Here is a 21,882-nt window from a genome sequence, read left to right on the forward strand (position 1 = left end):
CAGCCTGGTCTACATATTGAGTTGCAGGACAGCCAGAGCTACAGAGCTACTTAGTGAGACCCTGTCTCAAAAAAAGAAAAAAAGAAAGAGAGAAGCTCCTGGGCCAGGAGGTTGGCTCAGCAAGTAAAAGCAATGACGTTGCCAAGCTGAATAACCAATGTTGGATGTCCAGAACCCACATGGTGAAAGGAGAGAACAGGTTCCGCCAAGTGACCTCTATATGTGTGCCTCCTCATGCACACCCACCCCACCCCACACACAAACAAGCAAACAATAAATGTTTTATATATATATATATATGACTAAGTTCCAGTTGGGACTCTATCATTGTAGCCTGGGCTTCCAAGGCTGTACAGCGGTGAGCAAGGGGATTTTGTTTCTGAGGCAGGACTGAGTACTTCAGTGCTGACACTGGCCCTTGAAAGCCAAGAGGCAGGTGAGGGCTGTCCTCGGGTCTTAGTGGGACACTACACATTACTGTCCCTCATGGAACAAGTGGAGATTCGGTGGACAGACTGTGAATATGTACTGGGGTTCATGATCTTTTCCTCCCTTCTGTGATTTCCCGTCCATTTCAGCATGTTCACATTATAAACGAGTATTTCTAGGCTGAAGGCATCAGGGAGAACCAAATGAAGTTAATTAGCATAGAATTATGTTCCCTTCATCATATTTCTCATCACCATTTCAGCTACTAATCAACAGGTCTCAAAATCAAAGACAGAAAATGATAACATACTTAGGGGTTTGTTTTTGTAAAATGAGAAGAAAGCTGAGATGCAAACCCCTGGAGTTGACTGGGGTGTGGGTAAGTGTGTGTTACAACTGGAGTAGAGTTTCTCTTGGGGACTGAAGGCCCTTGCCCTCTACCAGGCATGGACGACTTCCTGTGCACCATGGGAAAGAAACTCACCCCGCTCCTTGCCTCTTATCAAGTGTTGCCTTTGTGTTCGATGTAATTTCGTGTCTCCTGTAGCTATGAACAAGAAACATGAATATTATATGTACATTGTGACACATTGCTAGCTTTCATACTTTATTAATTAAAAATATAAAAAATTGTACTTAAAATATAGTTAAATAATTTCTCCCCTTCCCAGTCCTCACTCCAGTCCTCCCACTTCTCCTCCCTCCAACTTCACCCGCATCCTCCCCTTCCTCTCAAATTCATGACCTCTTTTTCTTGATTATTAGTTTTTTTTTTTTTTTTTTTTTGGTTTTTCGAGACAGGGTTTCTCTGTGTAGCTTTGCGCCTTTCCTGGATCTCGCGCTGTAGACCAGGCTGGCCTCGAACTCACAGAGATCCGCCTGCCTCTGCCTCCCGAGTGCTGGGATTAAAGGCGTGCGCCACCACCGCCCGGCCTTGATTATTAGTTTTACATATACACATATGTATCTATACATTTATCAAAACAACCTGCTGAGTCCATTTGGTGTCGCCTGTATGTTTATAGTTTGAGGGCTGACCACTTGGAATCGGATAACTAATTAGGAGGCTTATCCCTGGGGAAGACTATTTCTCCTACACTTGGCAATCGACAGTCATTGTGGCCTGTGGTTCTTTGTCCAGGGGTGGGGCCCGATGAGACTTCCCCTCTGTTAGGATGTCTGTTGAGGTTGTCATCGTTCAGGTTTTGTGGAAGTATCCTGGGTGTAGCTTCCCAGTCGTTTCTAGGAGACACAGTCTCACAGCAGACTCCTGGTCCTCTGGCTGGTAAATTCTGTCCTCCCTTCTGAGGTGTTCCCTGAACCTTGGGTGCAGGAGTTGTGTTGTAGATGTGGTCACTGGGGCTGGACACCCATGAGCAGCTGTTCTTAGCTTTTTGACCAGTTGTGGTTTTCTAGAGTGGTCTCTGTCTGATGCATAGAGAGGCTTTGTTGAAGGGTAGGAACTGCACTTACCTGTGGATATGAGGATAAGTTATAGAATTCTGTAAAGTGGTAGCCTCGGTTTTACTGGCCCTGGGAAGCTGGCTAGGTTTTCAATACCAGGCATCATTTCCCTCCTGTGGAGCTGGCCTTAAGTCCAATTATAGAACTGTTATTGCCCAGATATGAGTGCCACTATTGTACTGTTAGGAATATCTTGCTGTGATGGTTATTGTTATGGTTCATAAATGTCACAGCTGGGTAGGATGATTTGATTGTTCCTCTCCCTTGGCAGCTTGAATAGCACCTTCTGATACATGAAAGCTAGTTCAATGTTCACACGTGTATTTATAACATTTACTGCCTTCTTAAATACCATTTTAATCTTTCTCTTTAAGATTTAATTTTATTATCTTTTAACTTTTTATTGTATTTATTTCATTTTATTGTGTGTATGAACACATGTGTGCTTCCCACAGAATGAGTGCAAAGGTCAGAAGACACCGTGGGAGTTGGTTCTTTTATTCCAACATGTAGGACTGAGGTGGTAAACTCAAGTCTTCAGGCTTAGTGGCAAATGTCTTGATTTGTTGAACCATTTCTCCAGCTCACACTGCTATGTGTTGATTACTGGTTTTTTGTTTTGATTGGGTTTGGTTTTTTGTTTGTTTCTTTCTTTTGAGACATAATCTCTCTACAGCACTGGCTATCTTGGAACTCACTATGTAGATCAGGCTGTTCTCAAACTCAGAGAGATCTGCCTGCCTCTGCCTCCCAAGTGAGTGCTGGGATTAAAGGAATGTGCCACCACCACCACCCCCCGGCTTGATTACTGTTTTCAATTGTAACTTCTACTTATTATCAAAGTTCAGATTCATAATAAAAATATTAAGAAACTATTTCCTTGAATTCCAGTTAAGTTTCCTGAAGTTTGTCTCTAGCAACAGTGTGCTAAGAGTTATTTCAAACTTTAACATTTAGAACTTAGGTTTGTAAAAGTATTTCAAAGCAGGATAAACATTCAAATCATATGAAAAGGATAAAGCAGATAACAAGTGGCTGTTTGATTCTCTCTTTTCCTCATTTGTATGTCCTTCTGGACAGTGTCAGTTAATACTGCTCTACGTATGTGAAGTACTATATGACATCTGTTGTGACCCCTGCAAGAATGGAATCAAACTTGTTTTGTTTTTCAAGACAGGGTTTCTCTGTGTAGTTTTGCACCTTTCCTGGAACTCGCTTTGGAGACCAGGCTGGCCTCGAACTCACAGAGATCTGTCTGCCTCTGCCTCCCGAGTGCTGGGATTAAAGGCGTGCGCCACCACCGGCTGGCGGAATCAAACTTTTATAAAGGACATTTGTGTGTATCAGTAAAAGGGGATGGCTCTCCAATGATGTTAATGGGTTTTGTAATTAAAGTAAGTTTACTGATAGAGATATGTATGTTTGCACACATGTGTAAGTGAGTTTTGTAGGCTAAATGCTAAGGAATTTGTTTTATCAATAGGTAAACATTTTTAATTTTGAAACATATTTACTGAATTCTATAGTGTTTTTCTTCGTCCTTGCTTATACTATTTCTTTCTAGAACATTTTTTGGCCAATATATTAAATTTTTATCTGTCCATCCATCCGGTAGACAGTGGAAGTCAGTGATAAACATGGACATCCTCTGAGTTAAAATGGCCCAGTTTAGGATTTTTCAAGTTTACAATGGAATGAAAATATATCAGTTCAGTAGGGCCATGCTCTGGTCTTTTTGTGGACTAGCCATTTGTGGCATGAAGCTGTCTTGCCATAAAGACATATGAGTGACAGTGAGCCATAACTGTACTCTGCCTGTGAGCCCTAGGGTGAGTAACTGATGTTTTCAACTGAAGATGGATCCATTTGGATAAAATGCAGTGATAAGTTGAGGATTTCATCAGGAGAGAGTGGATGCAGTATTGTGGTTGATGAGGTCTATAAATTTAAACAGTGCTCAGAGAAGACCACTGAGCAGTGAAATGGGTAAGGGACATGGCATGAGAACCTTGGCACAGGGGACAGTGGAGCTAGTGTGCAGTGGGGCAGGTGTGAAGTACGTGATGTCCGAGGGATAAGGACAGGTGGGCATTGGTTCCTAAGGGACCTCAGGTATTGTGAAGGAAATGGAAAGCCGGTAGTGGAGGATCTGAGCAGAGGAGGAGGGAGGCTGCACTTGGTTGGGGAGTTCTTGGGTCGCCCTGCTGAGAATGATTGGAAGGAGGTCAAAGCAGCCCCAGGGACATGAGAGGAACAGCCACACAGTGTTCTGAGGGAGAGGGCCGCTGCGTAGGGTGGCTGTGATAAGGAGTCAGTAATAAGTGCCACACCTTGGTGTTTCCCTCCAGATTAGACAGGGGGTATGAGAGAAAGAGAGCAGCCAGAAGTGGGACTGCGGGGTGTCACCAGAATGGTGGAAGAATGGAGTGTAGATGTAACCAACCTTCTTATTAAATAAGAAACACAGAACCAATGCAAAGAAGAAAGCCAAGAGGTCAGAGCTAAGAGCTAAAACCTTACCCTTCCTCCTGCAGTGGTCCTACCTCTCCGAACCAGAGCTACCCCTGTGTTAAAGTCTTTATATAGAGTTCCTGTCCTGCCTTCTCATTGGTTGTAAACCCAACCACATGACCGCCTCATCACAGTCTGTCTGTATAGACCTCCAGGTTTTCTATGATTGTTATTGAGATTAAAGGCATGTGTATCCAATACTGGCTGTATCCCTGAACACACAGAGACTTACCTAGCTCTGCCTACCAAGTGCTGGGATTACAAGCGTACGCCACCATTGCCCTGCTTTCCTATGGCTTGCTAATAGCTCTGACCCCCGGGCAACTTTATTTATTAACATACAAATAACATTTTAATACAAAATAAAATATCACCATGATGGAGTAATATAAATTACTGAACACAAACGACAGAAGAGTAGAGTGACCATTTCCTGAAGATGGGATGACTGGGAGAGGCCAGGAGCTGAGTGTCAGTTGTGCTGAGTTTCTGCTGAAATGGAGCTGTTCAGTCAGCATTTTGTATGCAAGCCTGGGATTTACAGAACTTTGGCTGGGATATAAAGCCAGTGTACAAGGGTCATTGAGAGAGAAAGGAGCCAGACTGAAGCCAGGAGATGAAAGATCCGAGAAGGCAGCAGCCGGGGAACTAAGGGAGAGGTGGTTTTCTAAAGGAGAGTGTCCTGGGCTGTGACAAGTGTGCGGTAGATGAAGGGTGTCATTGGATTTGTATGACCGTCCTTCGCGGTCAAAGGCTAGGACTGGAGCTGGTTCGGTTCAAAACAGGAAGAACCTCATTTTTCCAAGAAACCTTGTGATCCAGACAGGTGGAGCCATGGAGTTGGGAAAGTGGGAATTTGAGATGAGGCAGATGGAGAAGGTTGGAAATACATGTGGAGGTGATTACAGTGGTCAGGTCCACCTGTGTAGTCCCCGTTCGGAGTACAGCTCGTCTCTGCGTGTTTGGAGGCCGTTCCTGCTACTGTGTGTATATTTTGCATATTATTTTTGTGTGACTAATCTTTTCCTTACGGGTGTTTAAGGATTTTTCTGTGTCATTAAGAAATTGGCTTTCTCTGGTGTTTACAGATACTGTTCAGGTTTGTGTCCTGCTGGAAGCAGCCTTGTGTGCTCTGAAGCTGTAAGGCTCTGCCTTACTTTCTTCTAGGGTTCACCCAGGTAAACTCTGATTTGTGTGGATTTCACTGTGGTGGAAATAGTGAGCTACAAGTTTCTGGGTTTACTTTTCCCATATGATTTTAATTGAAAACTTCTTCCCTATGCTGATTTAGACTTGTGTTTGTGTGGGGATCTGTGTGTGGACTGTGATCAAGCCCATGACTGCCTATGCCTGTGAAAGTACAAACCCGCATTTGCTGTTAGTGACAAGTCCGTGTCCACCCACAACTTTCATTGCTGTGACTTTTTCTGATTTTCCTGAATATTTTTATTTTCTCATATAATACAGTATTCCTTGAGACTATGTGTATAGTATTCTGCTAAGTGTTTTGCATATATAATAGTTTCCATCACTTTGGTAACCGTGCTAGAGACATCTCCCCATCATACAGTGGTGGGAGCTGGGGTGTGCAAAGGATAGGACACATTCCAAGGTAACGTGGGTGGTAAGTGGAGAGGCTGTGGTTTGAACCAGGCAGCCTGACCAGAGACTAAGCTTCTCCCTTTAGATGTACTCTGGAGTCCTTGGGTCTAAATCACTTACATTTGTGATCCATATGCCAGACTTAGTATTTTCATAAGAATTGTACTGCTGTAGAATATTTTAGGTAGAACTGGTGTATTTATAATATAAAATCTTTCTTATCCAATAAGATGGACCTTTTTGTTTATTTGTTTTGGCCTCTGGTGAAATGCTAATGGTCTTCATGTAAGACCTTCCTGTCCTTAAGCTTTTCCTTTATACACTGTCTTTTGTGTAGTTCATATTAGTGGAATTTTTTCTTCCTTTGTATTTTCAGCTGGTTGTTGTTGACATATTGGGAGGTTATTAATTTTTCCAATTTAAGTCACAAGTGTTTACCAGTTTTCTTAATGCTAATATTTAGTCCTATTTTTCTAAATTTTCTAGAAATATTATACTACTTACAAATAATAAATTTCACTTTCTCATTTTAGTATAATTTCTCATTCTTTTTAAAAATGAACTGCTTTAGAACATTATTAATAATGACAAGCATTTTTATCTTATAAATATCTCTAGTACATAAATACATATCATGATGCAAGCTTGGTTTATTTATTACTGGATTTTGTGTGAAGGTGTGTCTTTGTGTGTGTGTGTGTACAGCTATGGTGTGTGCATGCATGTGTGTGCAGCTGTAAGAGCCTTACATATACACAGGCCAGAGGAGGACATCAGTGCCCTGCTCTATCACTGTCCTTATTCCTGTGAGTCAGTGTCTCTCAGTGGACCTAGAGCTAAGCTGGTAGCCTGTCCACCCCCTCTTCTGCCCTCACTCTGTCTCCACAGTGCAGGCATCCCAGGCAATCCCAGTCAGGCCTAGCATTTACTTAGGAGGCCTGAGTTTGGATCCTGGAGCCTGTTTGCTTAGCGAGCGCCTATGCAGCGTCTCTCCAGTGCCAGAGATGTTCCCTATACAGATATCAGCAAGGAATGATAAATTCTTTTTCCAGATGCCTTCCAGACTTTATAGACATCACTCTTTCTATTTCTGTGTTAATAAAGTCTCATCTGTTTCCTGGTGTTGGGCAGTGTTGGCTGTATTCTTTTAATAAATTAGTGACTTTTTAGTTTTCATCAATTGTGACTAGTAAAGTGCTCCTTGGTTGAAGTGGATATGCCTGAGTGTCATTTTCAGAGCTTAGATGACAATTGCACTGCCTCAGGGAACAGCTGGAGTGCTCTTCTGGGTGCTCTTTTTTTTTTTTTTTTTTTTTTCCCCGAGACAGGGTTTCTCTGTGTAGTTTTGGTGCCTGTCCTGGACCTCACTCTGTAGACCAGGCTGTCCTCGAACTCTCAGAGATCCGCCTGGCTCTGCCTCCTGAGTGCTGGGATTAAAGGTGTGTGCCACCGCCGCCCAGCTCTGTGTGCTCTTAAGCAGCATCAGAACTCTCAGGCCTTGGAAGGAAGTCTCCAGGGAAGGCTCTGGCAATTTGGGGACAGTTAGTTAGCTTTTGGACACTTTCCAGTTTTATTCTGAAGTGTCAAAACTATAATCATCTATATTTTCCTAGAAAGAATTTTCATCTAAGTTATCAAATTTGCTTAGACTTATGAAATATTTATTTATAAAACACTTTTTTTTAATTCCTTTATAATTACAGTTACTTTAATTTCACTTGCTTCTTTTATTCATGTGTGTATTCATGCGTGTGTGTGTGTGTGTGTGTGTGTGTGTGTGTGTGTGTGTGTGTGTGTGTGGTTGCTGGGAATCAAACCCATGACACATGCACGCTTCTACTGAATTATATCTCCAGCCCACTGCATTTTGATATTGAATGTTTGTGTTTCTTAGTTTTTCTGCACAGTCAACTAGGCTGGTGGATCATTTATAGCATTTGATCCTTACAAACAGAATTTTGTATTGATTCATCAGAACATGGCCTGTATAGTTTTGATTCAGTAAGTCTGTGTTTTATTTTCACTTCTGTTTCATACTTTTCCTGGGTTTGTCATACTAATATTCTATAAGTCACAGGTCATGTAAGTTAAAATCATTCTTTCTATAAAGACACAGTCTGGCTATGAAGAGAGTATTAGTTATTGATAAATTGGTATGAATTATTTTAGCACAAATACTTTGTGACATGCAGTCCCTGTTTCTGGAACTGAATTAGTTCAATGTATTGAGACTTGGCTCTCACTGTGTTATCTCTCTGCTTGTGAGCTGTGTCTGTTCCAGCCAAAATTAGCTCTTGTGTGAATGAGAGGTTTAAGAAGGTGTCAGAGCACAGGTAGGGCACTTGCGGAGGATGAGAAAGGGCCAGAAGGACTGAGAGAGTGCTGAAGACAAATCCCGTGAGTTTCTGCTATTTTTTATGTAATGAGAGACAAGGAAAAAATAAGAACTCGGGTTCTGCAAGCGATGACAGCCCTCTGCCTTTGCCTGCCAGCTTTCATTCTATCAACAGCTTGTGTGTGAAGGCAGTGAAAACCACCAGGCCGCTGCAAGGAGAGTTCACAACCATTGCCTCCCACTGGAGTTTGGTTTCAAAAGATAGTTCGAATATATAGACATTTTATGATTACTGTTCAATCGAATAGGTAGCCATGATTAAGAAGAGTATCTACAGAGTGATTGAAACCACCACTGTCATTCGACCTAACGTGTGCTTGGCACATGAGTGCTTGAAACCTAGTTCAAAGCCCATTTGTGTTTTTCTTTTAAGTGTGAATAATATATACCTTGTAAATTATTATGTTACCTATGTCTTAAATTAAGTATGTATACTATTATATCATTCTATAGTGAAATGCATGTAGATAATAAGTTAATGTTATCAGTCACTGCGGTAAAAAGCCAGGTCAAGTCATATTTTCAGTGTGCACCAAGTATAGTATGGCTGGGATACTGTCTTGTGCAGAACGTGTCTCTGACCTGTGGGTCATCAGATGGTCTCTCCTTTTCCTTCTCTGTGTTTTTCCTTTACTATGTCTGGTTGACAGAAGGACTCCCTAACCCCCGTTTTCTGGAATCATCGATAACATTTACTTACACTGTCTAGTTTCTTCAGTGAGAAAAGTGTGGCCCCGTGTTGAGCCCTACAAATGAGTCGGTTCCTATTGTACAGGAGGCAGCACCCCAGGTACTGTCTGTACAACATCACACACATGCACACACACACACACCCTCCGTGTAAATGTATGTCATGTATGTATAAATGTTACTATCACTCCTACTAATGGAAGTTCTCAGTACATTTTTCTTCATAGTACACATGCCTAAATTTGTGTTGTTCTCAGCATCATTCTAAGACGTGTAAAATATTCTTAATAAAAGCTGAGCCCAGTGGCTCTGGACAGTTCACAGCTTTTCCAAGGCTCTTACCCCATGGCTGTACACTAGCCTGGTGAATACAGAGCTGCTCTGTTAGATGCAGTCTTGGTTTGTAAGGTTCACTGGTAAGACTTTCCAAGGAAAGGCTCTATCTTTCTGCTGTGCAGATGAGTATTTTACGGGGATGGATGGGAATGGATAAGATGTAGTTAAATTAATGTTCTCACATAATGAAAAACTTCTGGAAAGAAAAGCCTTTGCATACCAAAGCATATGTTGAAACGTAACCTTAGCTTATCTCATGTATCATCTGACAAGAACTAAAGATTCCGAGGGTAATCTTTCTTCTCTAGCCTCCCAAAGTGGCTTCCTCCAGGCGGGTTGAGTGCTGTGCAGTCCACGGTGAGTCACTGTGGTCAGAGTCTTTGTTTACAAAGCACTGAGGTGACCGTGCAGTGGCTGAGGTTGAGGGTGTTGTGCTCCACTTGGAAACTATATGCATGGGATCTGTTGGATACTTTCATTATCATCATATATTACTATATCACTTAAGGAAAGGGGGTTCATAGAGAATTTTAATTGGTGTAGTTAATACAGTGCGATGTGCAAGAAGCTAAGTAATTTAGGACATATTTGAAAGGTTTATTGGCTGTAATGATGACATTGCCCAGTAGTATACTGTTATATCATTATAAAATTCAATGGTTAAAATTATTTTGTCATTTGAAAATATTTTCAGCAGCAAGTTGTGCAATGTATAACTTAGAATTCCTGGGACAGAGAAACAGCAAATGTATATAACAGTGTCCATCACTAATGCAACAGTCTCCATGGGGAAGTACCACACACAGTACAGTCTAAGATGTTTGAGTCCAACTCTACAGCCTTGTGCAAATTTCTCATCTATTCTACATGTGTAGACTAGAGAGAGCTGCAATAGTGTCTTCTTGGGGTTGCACTCAAGATTCCAGAGGAGGGGAAAGTGGAAGCAGCCACAGCAAACACAAGAGCCTTAAACAATACCACAGGAGCTCGCTCTAAGTCAGTAGTCATAACCACATGTGGTGATAGTAAGAATGCATTCAGCATTTTCCCTTTCTTACTGAAAGCCATGTTATATATTATAAGTCACATTGAAAGGTTTTTTATTATTTTATGTGTATGAATGTTTTTGCCTGCATGTATGTCTGTGCACTACATGTGTGCAGTGCCCAAGGAGTCCCAAAGAGGGCTTTAAATTCCCAGGACCTGGAGTTACAGACAGTGTTGAACCACCACCTGGGTGCTGGGAATTTAACCCAGGTCCCCTGGAAGAACAGCCAGTGCTTTTAACCACTGAACCATTTCTCCAGTTCCATGTTTAAAGATTTTAAAAACTATCTTTTCTTTTATCCTTGCTTTCTTAATATCCATTGTTTTAACTAAATTTGGAGTCAGGATGATCACCTGTAACTGAGAATATACCTCTTTTTATGGTGATTAAGGGAACCAATATATGCTTGGAAGAGAGGAAGTAGCTCTACTGCCCTGTAGCACAATAAGCCAGCTCAGCTCTATAACAGTATACTTCAGAATGACTTAGAGAAGAGTTTAAGGTTCGAGACACATGGAGGTGATAGCATGTGAGGATATGGACATACTAATAGCCCTGACTTGATCATACATATGCAGTATATTTATATTGAATTACTATATCCTATATACCAAGGCTTTGTAAATGTTTCCATTCATGACCCTTTTTACCCAGTGAGCCTGGTATATAACTATAGAAAGTAGGTATGTTGGTTACTTTTCTGTTTCTGTGGTAAAACACCATGACCAAAGGCAACTTATAAAAGGAAGACTTTATTTGGAGTTACAGTTCCAGAGAGATAAGAGACCGTAATGGTGAGGAGGCATGGCAGCATGTGTCCAGAGCAGGAAGCTAAACGCTCACATCTCTTAGTACAAGCACGAAGCAGAAAGAGCAAACAGGAAGTGGAATGAGACTTTAAACTCTGAAAACCAATGTACCCAACAATACTTCCTCCAGCAAGGCTGCACCTCCCTGTAAGCTTTCCAAGCAGCACCACCAACTGGGGACCAAATGTCCAGTGCCTGAGCCTGTGGAGGACATCTTGTTCAAACTACCACATTAGGTATACAAATCAAGGATTTGCTGAAAACAAATCATTAAGGATGCATTTTAAAACAATTTGCCATACATATGATCTTCTTACTTACTAAAGACAAAAGAAACTTGCTAATGAGCTTGAGATTCTTGTTTCTTTTCACATGAAAATTAAATCTCAGCTGAGAATTTCATACTGCAGGATGTATAGCATCTTCACTGCTTTTCAGGTTTCTTCATCATTCTGATTTTTATAATTGTTGATTCTGTGAATGCTACTTCACATAAATACATAATACCAAAGAGCAGAAGTATATTAATGGCTCATTCAGAAACTTGAATATTCTGTCCTAATCTCAGGCCAAAAACTTTCATTTACCAAATGAACTCAAATCAGCAACTCTAATGGCAGTTTTAAAAATCAAATAATATAGCACAATCCAGACATAATACTAAATTGATACTTACATGCTGAGGAATACTGGAATTATGTTTCTGTACAATCAAGAAACTTTGTAGATACAGTTTAAACATTATGGTGTGGTTTAAATGTGCATTAGTGAAATGAGATGTTTCAGGGGCAATATGTGCCATGTTGTATGTCTGGAACCAGTGTTATGCTGAGGGTTGTGATACAGCATGGGCGAGCACTTCCCAGGGCACCTCGATTCATTCTGCATTTAATTGTAAAGTAAGTTTTTGGTTGTTCTGGGTTCAGAATCATTTATTGTTGTCAAATATTTTAAGACCTCCCCACGCACATTTAACACAGTTTATGAAATGAGGCTATAAGTGACTGTGTTATGTTGTAAAACTATGAAAGAATACCCCCTTTCACCAACTATACGTTACTTATTTTAATCAAAGATTAAAGGGCTGAAGACTAAGATGCCGGGCTCTCGCATTTGTCTCTAAACTGACCAGGGCCTGCCTTATTCTGTGTGCTTTAGGAAAATCCTCTGTAGAAGTCCACAAGCTTTATGGGCAGTGGTGGTGCACCCAACACTCAGAAGGCAGAGACAGACAGATCTCTGTGAGTTGGAGGCCAGCCTGGTCTACAGAGTGAGTGAGCTCCAGGACAGCCAGGGCTACACAGAAAAACCCTATCTCAAGCTTTCAAAGGACAGATCCAGAAAACGGAGAATCTCGACTGTTGTCTAGTGATCAGGATGATTGATTTCTCTTGCCTGAGTGATTGAGACAAAAGATAGAAAAGGAAGGAAAAACAAACCTTGGAGAACAGTTGCTGTTCTTTTCTCTACCTTAAGCAATAAAGTTTGAAAGTTTGGGTGTTTACCCCGTTTCATGTCACATATCAAAATATGCTCTACAGTCTTACATGTATGTGTTCCTGTGTTTTGGCTATTCAGCTTATCTTTTATATCACAGTGGCAGATCATGCTGGGGAACAGGAAAGTCCTAGAAAATGATAAGTGGCCTTTGGAATACCCTGCAGTCTAGGTTAAAAGGGAGTCTGAAAATACAAGGTATGCAAACAAATACTTAAAATATGATGCACTTAGGCCCTAAAACCAAATTCAAAGGACGCTTCTAAGTCTAAAATACCCCAGCTATACATTAAATATAAAATCTAGAGTTGGCCAAACCACCTACAACTAACAAAATTAGTTATGATAATGCTGAAGTGTAGTATTACTTCATTAAAAGGTAAGGCCATATGAACCAGTGGGCAATTTGGAATTCCCAAAATGTACCAACATTTCCCTTCAACAAGTAGCAGGAAACTCGGTTGTCCATGTGTATGCTCTCACTGTGCACAAGCATAGTGAGAACTCTGCAGTCAGCCCAGCTTTGCAGAGTCGCTAGGGATTGTTGGAATTGAGAACTGGCTCAGCCTTAGTCTAAGCTAGCTGGTTTACCTAGCTATCAGATGCCTTTAACAAATGATTCAGGTTACTGATAACCTTGGAAGTCCAGATGAAAGTTAATAGCATGATTTTATCATTTTCCGAGTCCCCATTCTCTGCGTGCACATGCCAGTTTTGAGAATCATCCCCCCCTCCCTCCCCACACTCTTCACTCTGCTTGTCTAGAGTTGTATGTAGTATATACTTGCTTCCCAACTATGTGCTTTGGCTTGTCACAAAGAACACACTGTAAGGTGGCTAAACAGTAGAATATGATGCTATTGTTGCTTTTGTGGTAGATATCAGGCACAAGCAATGTGGGTTTTTATTATATTGATTAGGATAAGGAATGTGATGATGTTCAATGTCATGTCTGCCCAGTGCATTGAAGCAACACACTTGGCTGTTTTTCCTTTATAATGTAAGTTGAGAGGAAATGGTTACTTTTGCTTACTTCAAGAGTTTTCATTCTGATTTTTTTATGATGACATGCATTTTATAATGAGCGAAAACCATTTTCCCTTAAGAAAACCTAGATAAATGTATTCATGTTAAAACACTGAACAGTATTTTCTTTGGACCCAAAACGTGACCAATTCCTGCTTCAAGCGCAGTGGCACACCAAGTTCTTTGTTAATAAACTGGGTCTTCGAAGACTACAGCTCCCAAAGCAGTTCTGGGGGTTCGAGTCATTTGCTCACCCCGTAACATCCTTAACTACACTATCAATTATGCTTCTTCATGTTGTTAGTGGTGTGCATATATCTGGGTGGTTGGGTATGGGTATGTGGGGGCACACACCCACAGTGTGTGCATGCACTTTTTAGGAAGAGGGTTATGGATGCCTGTCATCTAAGCATTTGGGTGATTCCTTTCTCTCAAGAACAGCTAGCTGACTGCAAGTCAAGGGGAAGAATAATGGGCAGTAACTGTTCATTATCTAGACAGAACTGAATGTCTTTTCCTCCTTCCCTCTCAAATGTGGCAAATGATGATCTTTCTGCAAACAGTTGAAACTAGGTCTTTCAGTGACTTCTCCCCATTGGATACTAACTATGCCACCAGAGTGGTGACTGTGCACTCATTTGTGCTAGATTGTTTAAAAGTATTTTATTTTTTATATCTCACAAGTTCTACAAAGTATGGAAACCATTCAAAACAATTATCATTCTAATTCTGATATGAAATTCATTAAATTTAGTTAGAAATTGTATTACATACAAATTTGACTAAATTAGCTGATACTTTACTTTCCACAGTCACTATGGGATTAATATGCAATGCGTGTGACTGAAAGCAGTCCTTTTCGTAGAGGAACTTTGATGAAGGATGTATTTTTATTAGGAAAGGTGACCCTTATAAAGATGTGAAGCCTAATTGTATATAGTAGCATTGTACACAATAAGGTCAGTGCTGATGAAGAGTGTGTAATGTGATTTCAGAGGATAACATGGACTCAGACTGTTGAGTTCCAAATCCTGGCTCCGTGACCTGCTGGCGGCATGCCAGAGACATTACCTTCTCTCTCCCTGGCTTTCTAATGTGTAGAATAGAGATATAAGCAGTAACTGGGAGAACTCTGTGTCATATGTTTGTTTTAAAATTGTAAGAATTAAATGTGGCTAATATTTGCAAAGCATTTATACATTACATGAATTTTTAATAAGTGTAGATACTATTTGTCACTGTGACCATCTAGTGTCTAGATGTGTTATCAAGTGAGTTGCTTATTAATTATGGTTTTGGAAACGTTACTGGATTGCAATCTAATTTTAAGTTAATTTGTATTTTTGTGAAGAGTAAAAATAGATTTTTACACCAATTTTGATTATTTGTTCCTTTGTATTACAGTTACAAATTATAATACTGTGGTAGAAGCAAACTCGGATTCTGACGATGAAGACAAACTCCATATTGTGGAGGAGGAAAGCATCACAGATGCGGCTGACTGTGAAGGTGGCGTGCCAGAGGGCGAGCTGCCAGCAGACCAGACAGTATTACCAGGAGGCGGTGACAGGGACGGCGGGGCTGAGAACTGCTGGCAGGATGACGGTGAGTGGAACTCCGTATACAATCTCTTCTCTCTACTCTCCTAAAATGTATTAAATGAAAAGATCAGTCGGGTAAATGTTTTAAATAAACATACTATTTGTTTAACCAAGGTTAGATGTCCTACTTATGTTTTAAAAGTAGATTTTGAATCAGAATTATGTTGTTTTGACTGTTTGAACAATACCTAAAATATATGGAATTTAATAGACTTTTAACCAGGGCTAAGCTTTCAACGTATTGTTGAAATACTTATAGCTACCTTTAATTTCATATTGGGATACCCAAATTAATAATAAATGATATATTAATATAATAAAATAATTCAGTATGCAAAAATCTCAAGCAAAGATATGTTATGAGGGGGTGTTTTTAGTAAAATGATGAACAGAAAACAAATTCCCTACTGTCTGTGCCTTGCCAAAGTTAGCAAATAAAAGTTGGCTAGGCTAGGCACTAGAAAATGGAGGACTGTCCTGAGACATGGTTACCATACTCACTCTTGTGCATGGGTTTGAGCCCCAATTCACGTTGTTGAGTGGTATCCTAAAACATCTTAAGCCATATTTGAATTTAAAATATAGGTATTGCAAACATCCATAGCCATTAAGCATACACCTTCATCCTAGTACTACAGATGTCTCTCAATAATTTAGTAAGTAGACAGGGACATGAGAAAGCAAAAGTTAATTCAGACTATCTTGATTATGAAATGCTCCATCTTGTTTAAAGAAAAAATTAATTTGAAACTAGCTACAGATCTAATAAATGATTAGCTCCAAACCCATGAGCATCAGATAGCCCTGGTTGATCTCAGTGGCTACAAAATAGAATAAATAGACATAGACTAGAATGTGAAAGAGGGATTTGTGGGTAGAGGGGGGTTGGTAAGGAGTGTTAAAAGAGTGGGGATGAGTGGTGTGTATGTATCGCATATGTGTGCAAAATTATCTAAAAACACATTTAGTAGATGAAGCATGTTAAAAATAATTTCCAAAAATTAAAAGAATTAAGTAGTAAGAACCCAAAATGAATTTAATAGTAAGTCAAGAGAGTCAAAGAGAGAATAAATAAGGTAGAGAAAACTACACACAAAGTGAAATTCAAGTAGACCCATGTAAAACAGGTTAGCAGACGTCAAAGTCTAAGGCATGTGTGAACTGCAGGTGAGCAGAGGATAAGCAGCAATAGTATCTTAAGTGGTAAAAGCTAAGAACTTTTCAGAATTGATACAGACAGGACATCTGTGTGCAGAAGCACATACAGCTCAGCCATCAGGTGCAACTTCAGACAGGGGAGGGGAAAGAATGCCTGGTGCCTACTGCAGAGAGCTAAGTGAGCAGCGCTCTATTCCAGGGGACCTGGTGTCAAAACAGAAAGCCAAACAGAGAGGATGTTCAAAGCACCAAAAGAAAAATGACTCACTACAAATAAGGGAAACTCACAAGGCTATAAAATTTCTAAGCAGAAACTTTTTTTAAAGGCAAGGATAAAGTGGAATAATATATTCCACAGGTGCCAAAAGAGAAACCTGCAAACCAAGATACTATACCCAGCAAAGCTATCCTTTAGAAACAGGATAAAAATTTCCTCAAACACACACTGTAAGAAATATGATACTCAAATAGAAAAAAAAACTTACAGAAGATACATGAAACAAAAAAATCAAAGGTGTGAGTGGGTTGAACTCTAATCAGAAGTTACAAGGTGACTGTACTGATTTTTTTATTCCAACTACAAACGATTCACTTTAGCTTTGAAGACACAGACTCCAAGAGACAGGATGAAAAAAAACTCCATAAGAATGGTGATCAGACAGAATAATAGAATGTAAATTAAACACTGTTGCCACAGACAAAGAAAGTCATCACTAATGATAGAGTGTATTTACAAAAATGTTAGCAGGGTCAGCAAGATGGCCTGACTGTACGTTCAGTCCACAGGACCCACGTGGTGGAAAAAGAGACCAGCTACAGAAGGTGTCTTCTGATTTCCACACAAACTATGGCACATGTGCAAGTAAGTGCACACTCACTAAAATAAGTGTTCAAAATTTTTTGAAAATAAGTTAACACGTGTCTAAAGTAAGTAATAGAAGTGAAGGAAGAAACAGCAATATTATAACCACAAAGGCCTTGAACCTTCCATGCTCTACAGTGGCTGCATCATTTAGGTAGAAAATCAGCCAGCTGTATAATCTACCCTATCTAGCAACATACCAGCCTTCCACAGAAACTCAGGATGATGCCTAAAATTAAATATCAGAAACCCACCTTCCTTCACAGGTGGAAGGTGAGGAGACTGTTATGTGGCCTGGGACATTATGATATAACAAAAGTCAACTGTAAATCAAGAGCATTGTGCTGAGTTGAAGAAGCCTGTTACCAGGGTTACATTCTGTAATGCTGCATTTGACATTTCTAATAGAGAAACCATTTAATAAATAACAAGTCCTTGGTTGTTAAGACCTGGGAGAGAGTCTGATAATAGTTGACTAGTCCTGGGACTTAGGGTAATGATAGAACTGTTCTGTATCATGGTTGCAAAAGTCTTTACGTGAGCCTATGCATGGTTTAAAATGTATATACCTGAATACCAAAAGAAATAACAGTAAGGTATTCTATGTATTAGTGTGTGTTATCGGTAAGTTCTATTAACATCCAAGGACATAAACATTATAGTCTCAGGCCTAAGTTTTTCAAAATCTAAATATGAGAAAGATGATCACCCACCTCTTTAAAGGGACTGTCATACCTAGAACCAAATAAAAGAAAATAGTCCAAACACAGATACCAAAATCCCAGACTAAATATTAGCTATGCAATATATGTACATGAAAAAGTTGAATAATTTTACAGACGTTCAAAATGAGAAAAGTATGTGCATGTACATATGTAAATGCCATATCAGAATAACCTGTGAAGGAGTTTTTAATTGTCACTGTAACAGACTTCAGAATAATCAAATACTTTTTCAACAAAGAAAAATGGTTAGTAAAATTTAGTGGCTATCATAAAAGCAAACAGCCTGGGAATAGTGAGCACTTCCTTGTCTAACAAGAGCACATCTTTGTGATCAGAAACAAACAAAGTACATCCATTGTTATTACTGTGTCAACCTTTTGGTGAGGTATTCTCCACTGTAGAAGACTAGAAAGTCAGTCAATAGAGGTAGGAATTTGAATGGGAAAAGCTATCATTTACAAATGATACAGTTACACATTTAATAATGAATCTACAGATAAGTAGATATTACAGTGAGTAAAGTAATTTTCCAAGTTTTTTTTAATACAAAATAATAAACTGCTGGGGATATAGCTCAGTGGTAGAGGACTTGTCTAGAGTATGTGAAGCCCTGAGTTCAGTCCCCAGTACTATAAAACAAACAAAGTAATAAACTGAATTTAATCTCCATACATGAGTAAGAGCTATAATGTAAAATTAGGTGTGTATGACCACAAGAGAAGATGATAAGGTTTTAGTGGTAGGTATTAGAGGACACCACATGAGTGAAGAGCATTGCGTTCATGGAACAGATAGGTTTAACTTACCTCTAGACTTGCTTTCCATTTTACTGATGCTCCAGGGCTCCTTCTCATGTGCCACCCTCCTGAAGTTGCTGTGTCCCTTCATCTTCTCTGCTGCAGAACAGGGTACTGTGACTGATGGTGTTGAGTAGAACTGGTCAGGTACCTAGTAGAGCACCCCTCAGTTTGAGGTTGTCTGATTTTTTTTTTTGTAGTTGGACAGGGGTGTGGAGTTTGGGAAATAACACAGTAGTGAAGTATCCTTCTTTGACTTCATATCAGCCATACACAGTTGCTGCAGGGCATCACTGTAATCTTCCAGCTGTTGCGATCGGAACAGCCAGAGGCTAAGAAGCAGAAAGAGATTAAAGGGAATGAAGCCAGAGTAGTAATGAAATTCCATAACATCTAAGGATCTTAAAAGTATTAGGAGCACTTCGGTTTTCATTTGCAGAGGGAAGTGTGAGGAGAATGCAGACAGAGCAGCGGCGTGGTGTGCTGTAGGTGCTGTACTGCCAACCTGACAACAGGAAGGCAGGCAGCAGCGTAAATGCAGATGGAGAGCCACAGCTTGAGTCAGGATGATGACTGGCAAGAAGGTGAGAAGGTATAGAATTGATTGTGTTTTCAGAGGAAGTTTTACAAGATGTAATCTGGAGTAAGAGAAGAAAGCTTAAGATGATCCTATCTCCGTTATTTGTTGAAATTTGAAGGAAACCGAAGGATGAGATGTTCATTACTCTCAATCTTGTTGGAATCAAAGTTCCATAGTTTCATTTTCATGTGTGTGTTCATGCATGGGTGCACATGTATGTGCAGGTGCTCACTCACACAAGTGTGTATCATGTATGTGGAAGACAGAAGTGGGTATCTGATATCTTCCTTTATTGCTTTCCACCTTTTCTTTTGAGACGGTCTCACTTACTGGAGCTCACTGGTGGGTTGGGCTGGCTGACCAGTGAGCTGGGGATCTGGTGGGCTGGGCTGGCTGAACAGTGAGCTGGAGATCTGGTGGGCTGGGCTGGCTGACCAGTGAGCTGGGGATCTGGTGGGTTGGGCTGGCTGACCAGTGAGCTAGGGATCCTCGTGTCTTTGCTTCTCCTAACCCATCAGTGCTAGGATTACAGATCTGCCACTGCATCCAGCTTTTATGTGGATGCTGAGGGTCTGAATTCCGGTCTTGCTCATGTGGTGTTTACCCTTTGAACCATCTTAACTACCCTTGGTTTTGTTTTTTCCTGATTCCATTATTCATCATGACTTCTGAAATATTTGCTGAATGGGACCAAGGACAGAGCTGGAGCATGGCTTGAGCTTTCCTCTATAAACTGCTTTTTGTCAATTTCCTTCAAGTCAGAGTTGCCTAGGTGGTGGTATTTTATTTAGCAAAGCTGGGGATTGAACCTGCAGCATCATGAATGTGAGGCAAGTGTCCTGCCACTGAGCTACCGTTCCAGTCCTGACATCACTCTTCAATACATTCATTCAACTAGTTTGTAATCCATCTGTCTCTTCAAAAATAATATAATAGAAAATCATGTTAAATACCCAGTTATAATAGAGCTACATGTTTTTCTACCCATAGTGTAGTAAAGTTACAAAAAATGGGTATGAGACCAGTTTATAATTATTTTTCTGTTTGTTAGTAAAGTGATCTGGCTGCTGGTGATTAGGTTTTTTTTGGGGGGGGGATTGTTTTTGTTTGGTTTTATTAATTTTAATTTGGTATGTTTTTTTGTTTAATTGCTTGTATTAGTTATCAGCTTATCCCATAAACATTTTCTGGTTGGAAATTAAATGTTTTTATCTGAAGTTTACAGCAGGAAGTCAGAAGTAGAAATACACTGTAGCTGAAAGTTTTCCTCTGTCCTACCCGGTCCGCAGGCACTCAGACCCAAGTAAACACACAGAGGCTTATATTAATTAAAACTGCTCTGCCATTAGCTCAGGCTTACTACTGACTAGCTCTTGCACTTAAACTCAGCCCATTTTTGTTCATCTATATGTCACCACCTGTTCCATGGCTTTACCTGTGTGCCATTACACACTGCTCCCTGGGCAGTGGGCTGGCATCTCCTGACTCAGCCTTCCTCTTCCCAGAATTCTCCTTGTCTGCTTATCCTGCCCATACTTCCTGCCTGGCTACTGGCCAATCAGCATTTTATTTATCAACCAATCAGAGAAATACATACTCACAGCATACAGAACATCCCACAGCAATACACAGTAGATGGCATTTGCCCATCTTTTTGTTTTCACTGTTCCTCAAAGATCGTTGCCACTCAGAGATCAAAGACACCAGCACCAAAATGATACTGATAGTAGATTTTCTGACCAGGAACTTAAGCTGGTATGGTAAAAATGCCTTAACAACTATGAACATGGCTTGAAACCAAGAACAGGAGAGCAAGTGTTTTGTGTGGAGACTTGTACCCTGGGTTTGGGTGTCTGGATCTTGAACTTGGTGCTTTCTAAAGAGATCAGACTCACTCCTGCAGCTCCTGGTTGCCTTTGGATTTGAGTGCAAATGCTAGTACCTTACAGTCACCCTCCCAAACCAGACCTTATTACCACTCTTGTCCCTTATTCTTTTCCCTTTAACCCTTCCCATGTCCTGCCCCCTCTGCCTGCAGAACCTCCTCTTAATCCTGAACTTCCGAACACAGTGGATGCTGAACCGCCTACCAGTATCCACAGCTGCTTTGTGATCGGATTATTGATCACTTTTTTTCTACTAAAGAACTTCTGAAAGGCAGGGACTGTGATTTACTGAGAGCTGTATCTGCCCCCTGACACCCAGTACACACTACATGCTGAAGAGCTGTCTACAATGAGTACCTTACGACATTTTCCTTTTAAATCTGACATTGATCTCAAGAAAAATGGGCTTTCCCTTCTTTGCTTTTCCTTTCATTTTGAAAGCTTCAGTTCTTTGTCATTTTTACCT

The 21,882-nt window shown here is 40.3% G+C and overlaps 1 protein-coding gene across 7 annotated transcripts in view; it reads left to right on the plus strand.

Moving 5' to 3' along the window:
- The window catches only part of Zeb1 (zinc finger E-box binding homeobox 1), a 176,829-nt gene that overhangs the window by 104,775 nt on the left and 50,172 nt on the right, over positions 1-21,882 (plus strand). For 6 of the 7 annotated variants that reach the window (XM_052729156.1, XM_052729158.1, XM_052729162.1 and 3 more), the window contains one exon: positions 15,212-15,412. The exons of the other annotated variant lie outside the window; for it this stretch is intronic. In XM_052729156.1, coding sequence (XP_052585116.1) covers positions 15,212-15,412 — 201 coding nt within the window. The remainder of the gene's footprint in view (positions 1-15,211; positions 15,413-21,882) is intronic. 7 annotated transcript variants of the gene reach the window in all.

The sequence above is a fragment of the Peromyscus californicus genome, unplaced genomic scaffold (assembly GCF_007827085.1).
Source record: "Peromyscus californicus insignis strain IS unplaced genomic scaffold, ASM782708v3 Scaffold_8__1_contigs__length_139910024, whole genome shotgun sequence".
Classification (NCBI taxonomy): Eukaryota; Metazoa; Chordata; class Mammalia; order Rodentia; family Cricetidae; genus Peromyscus; species Peromyscus californicus.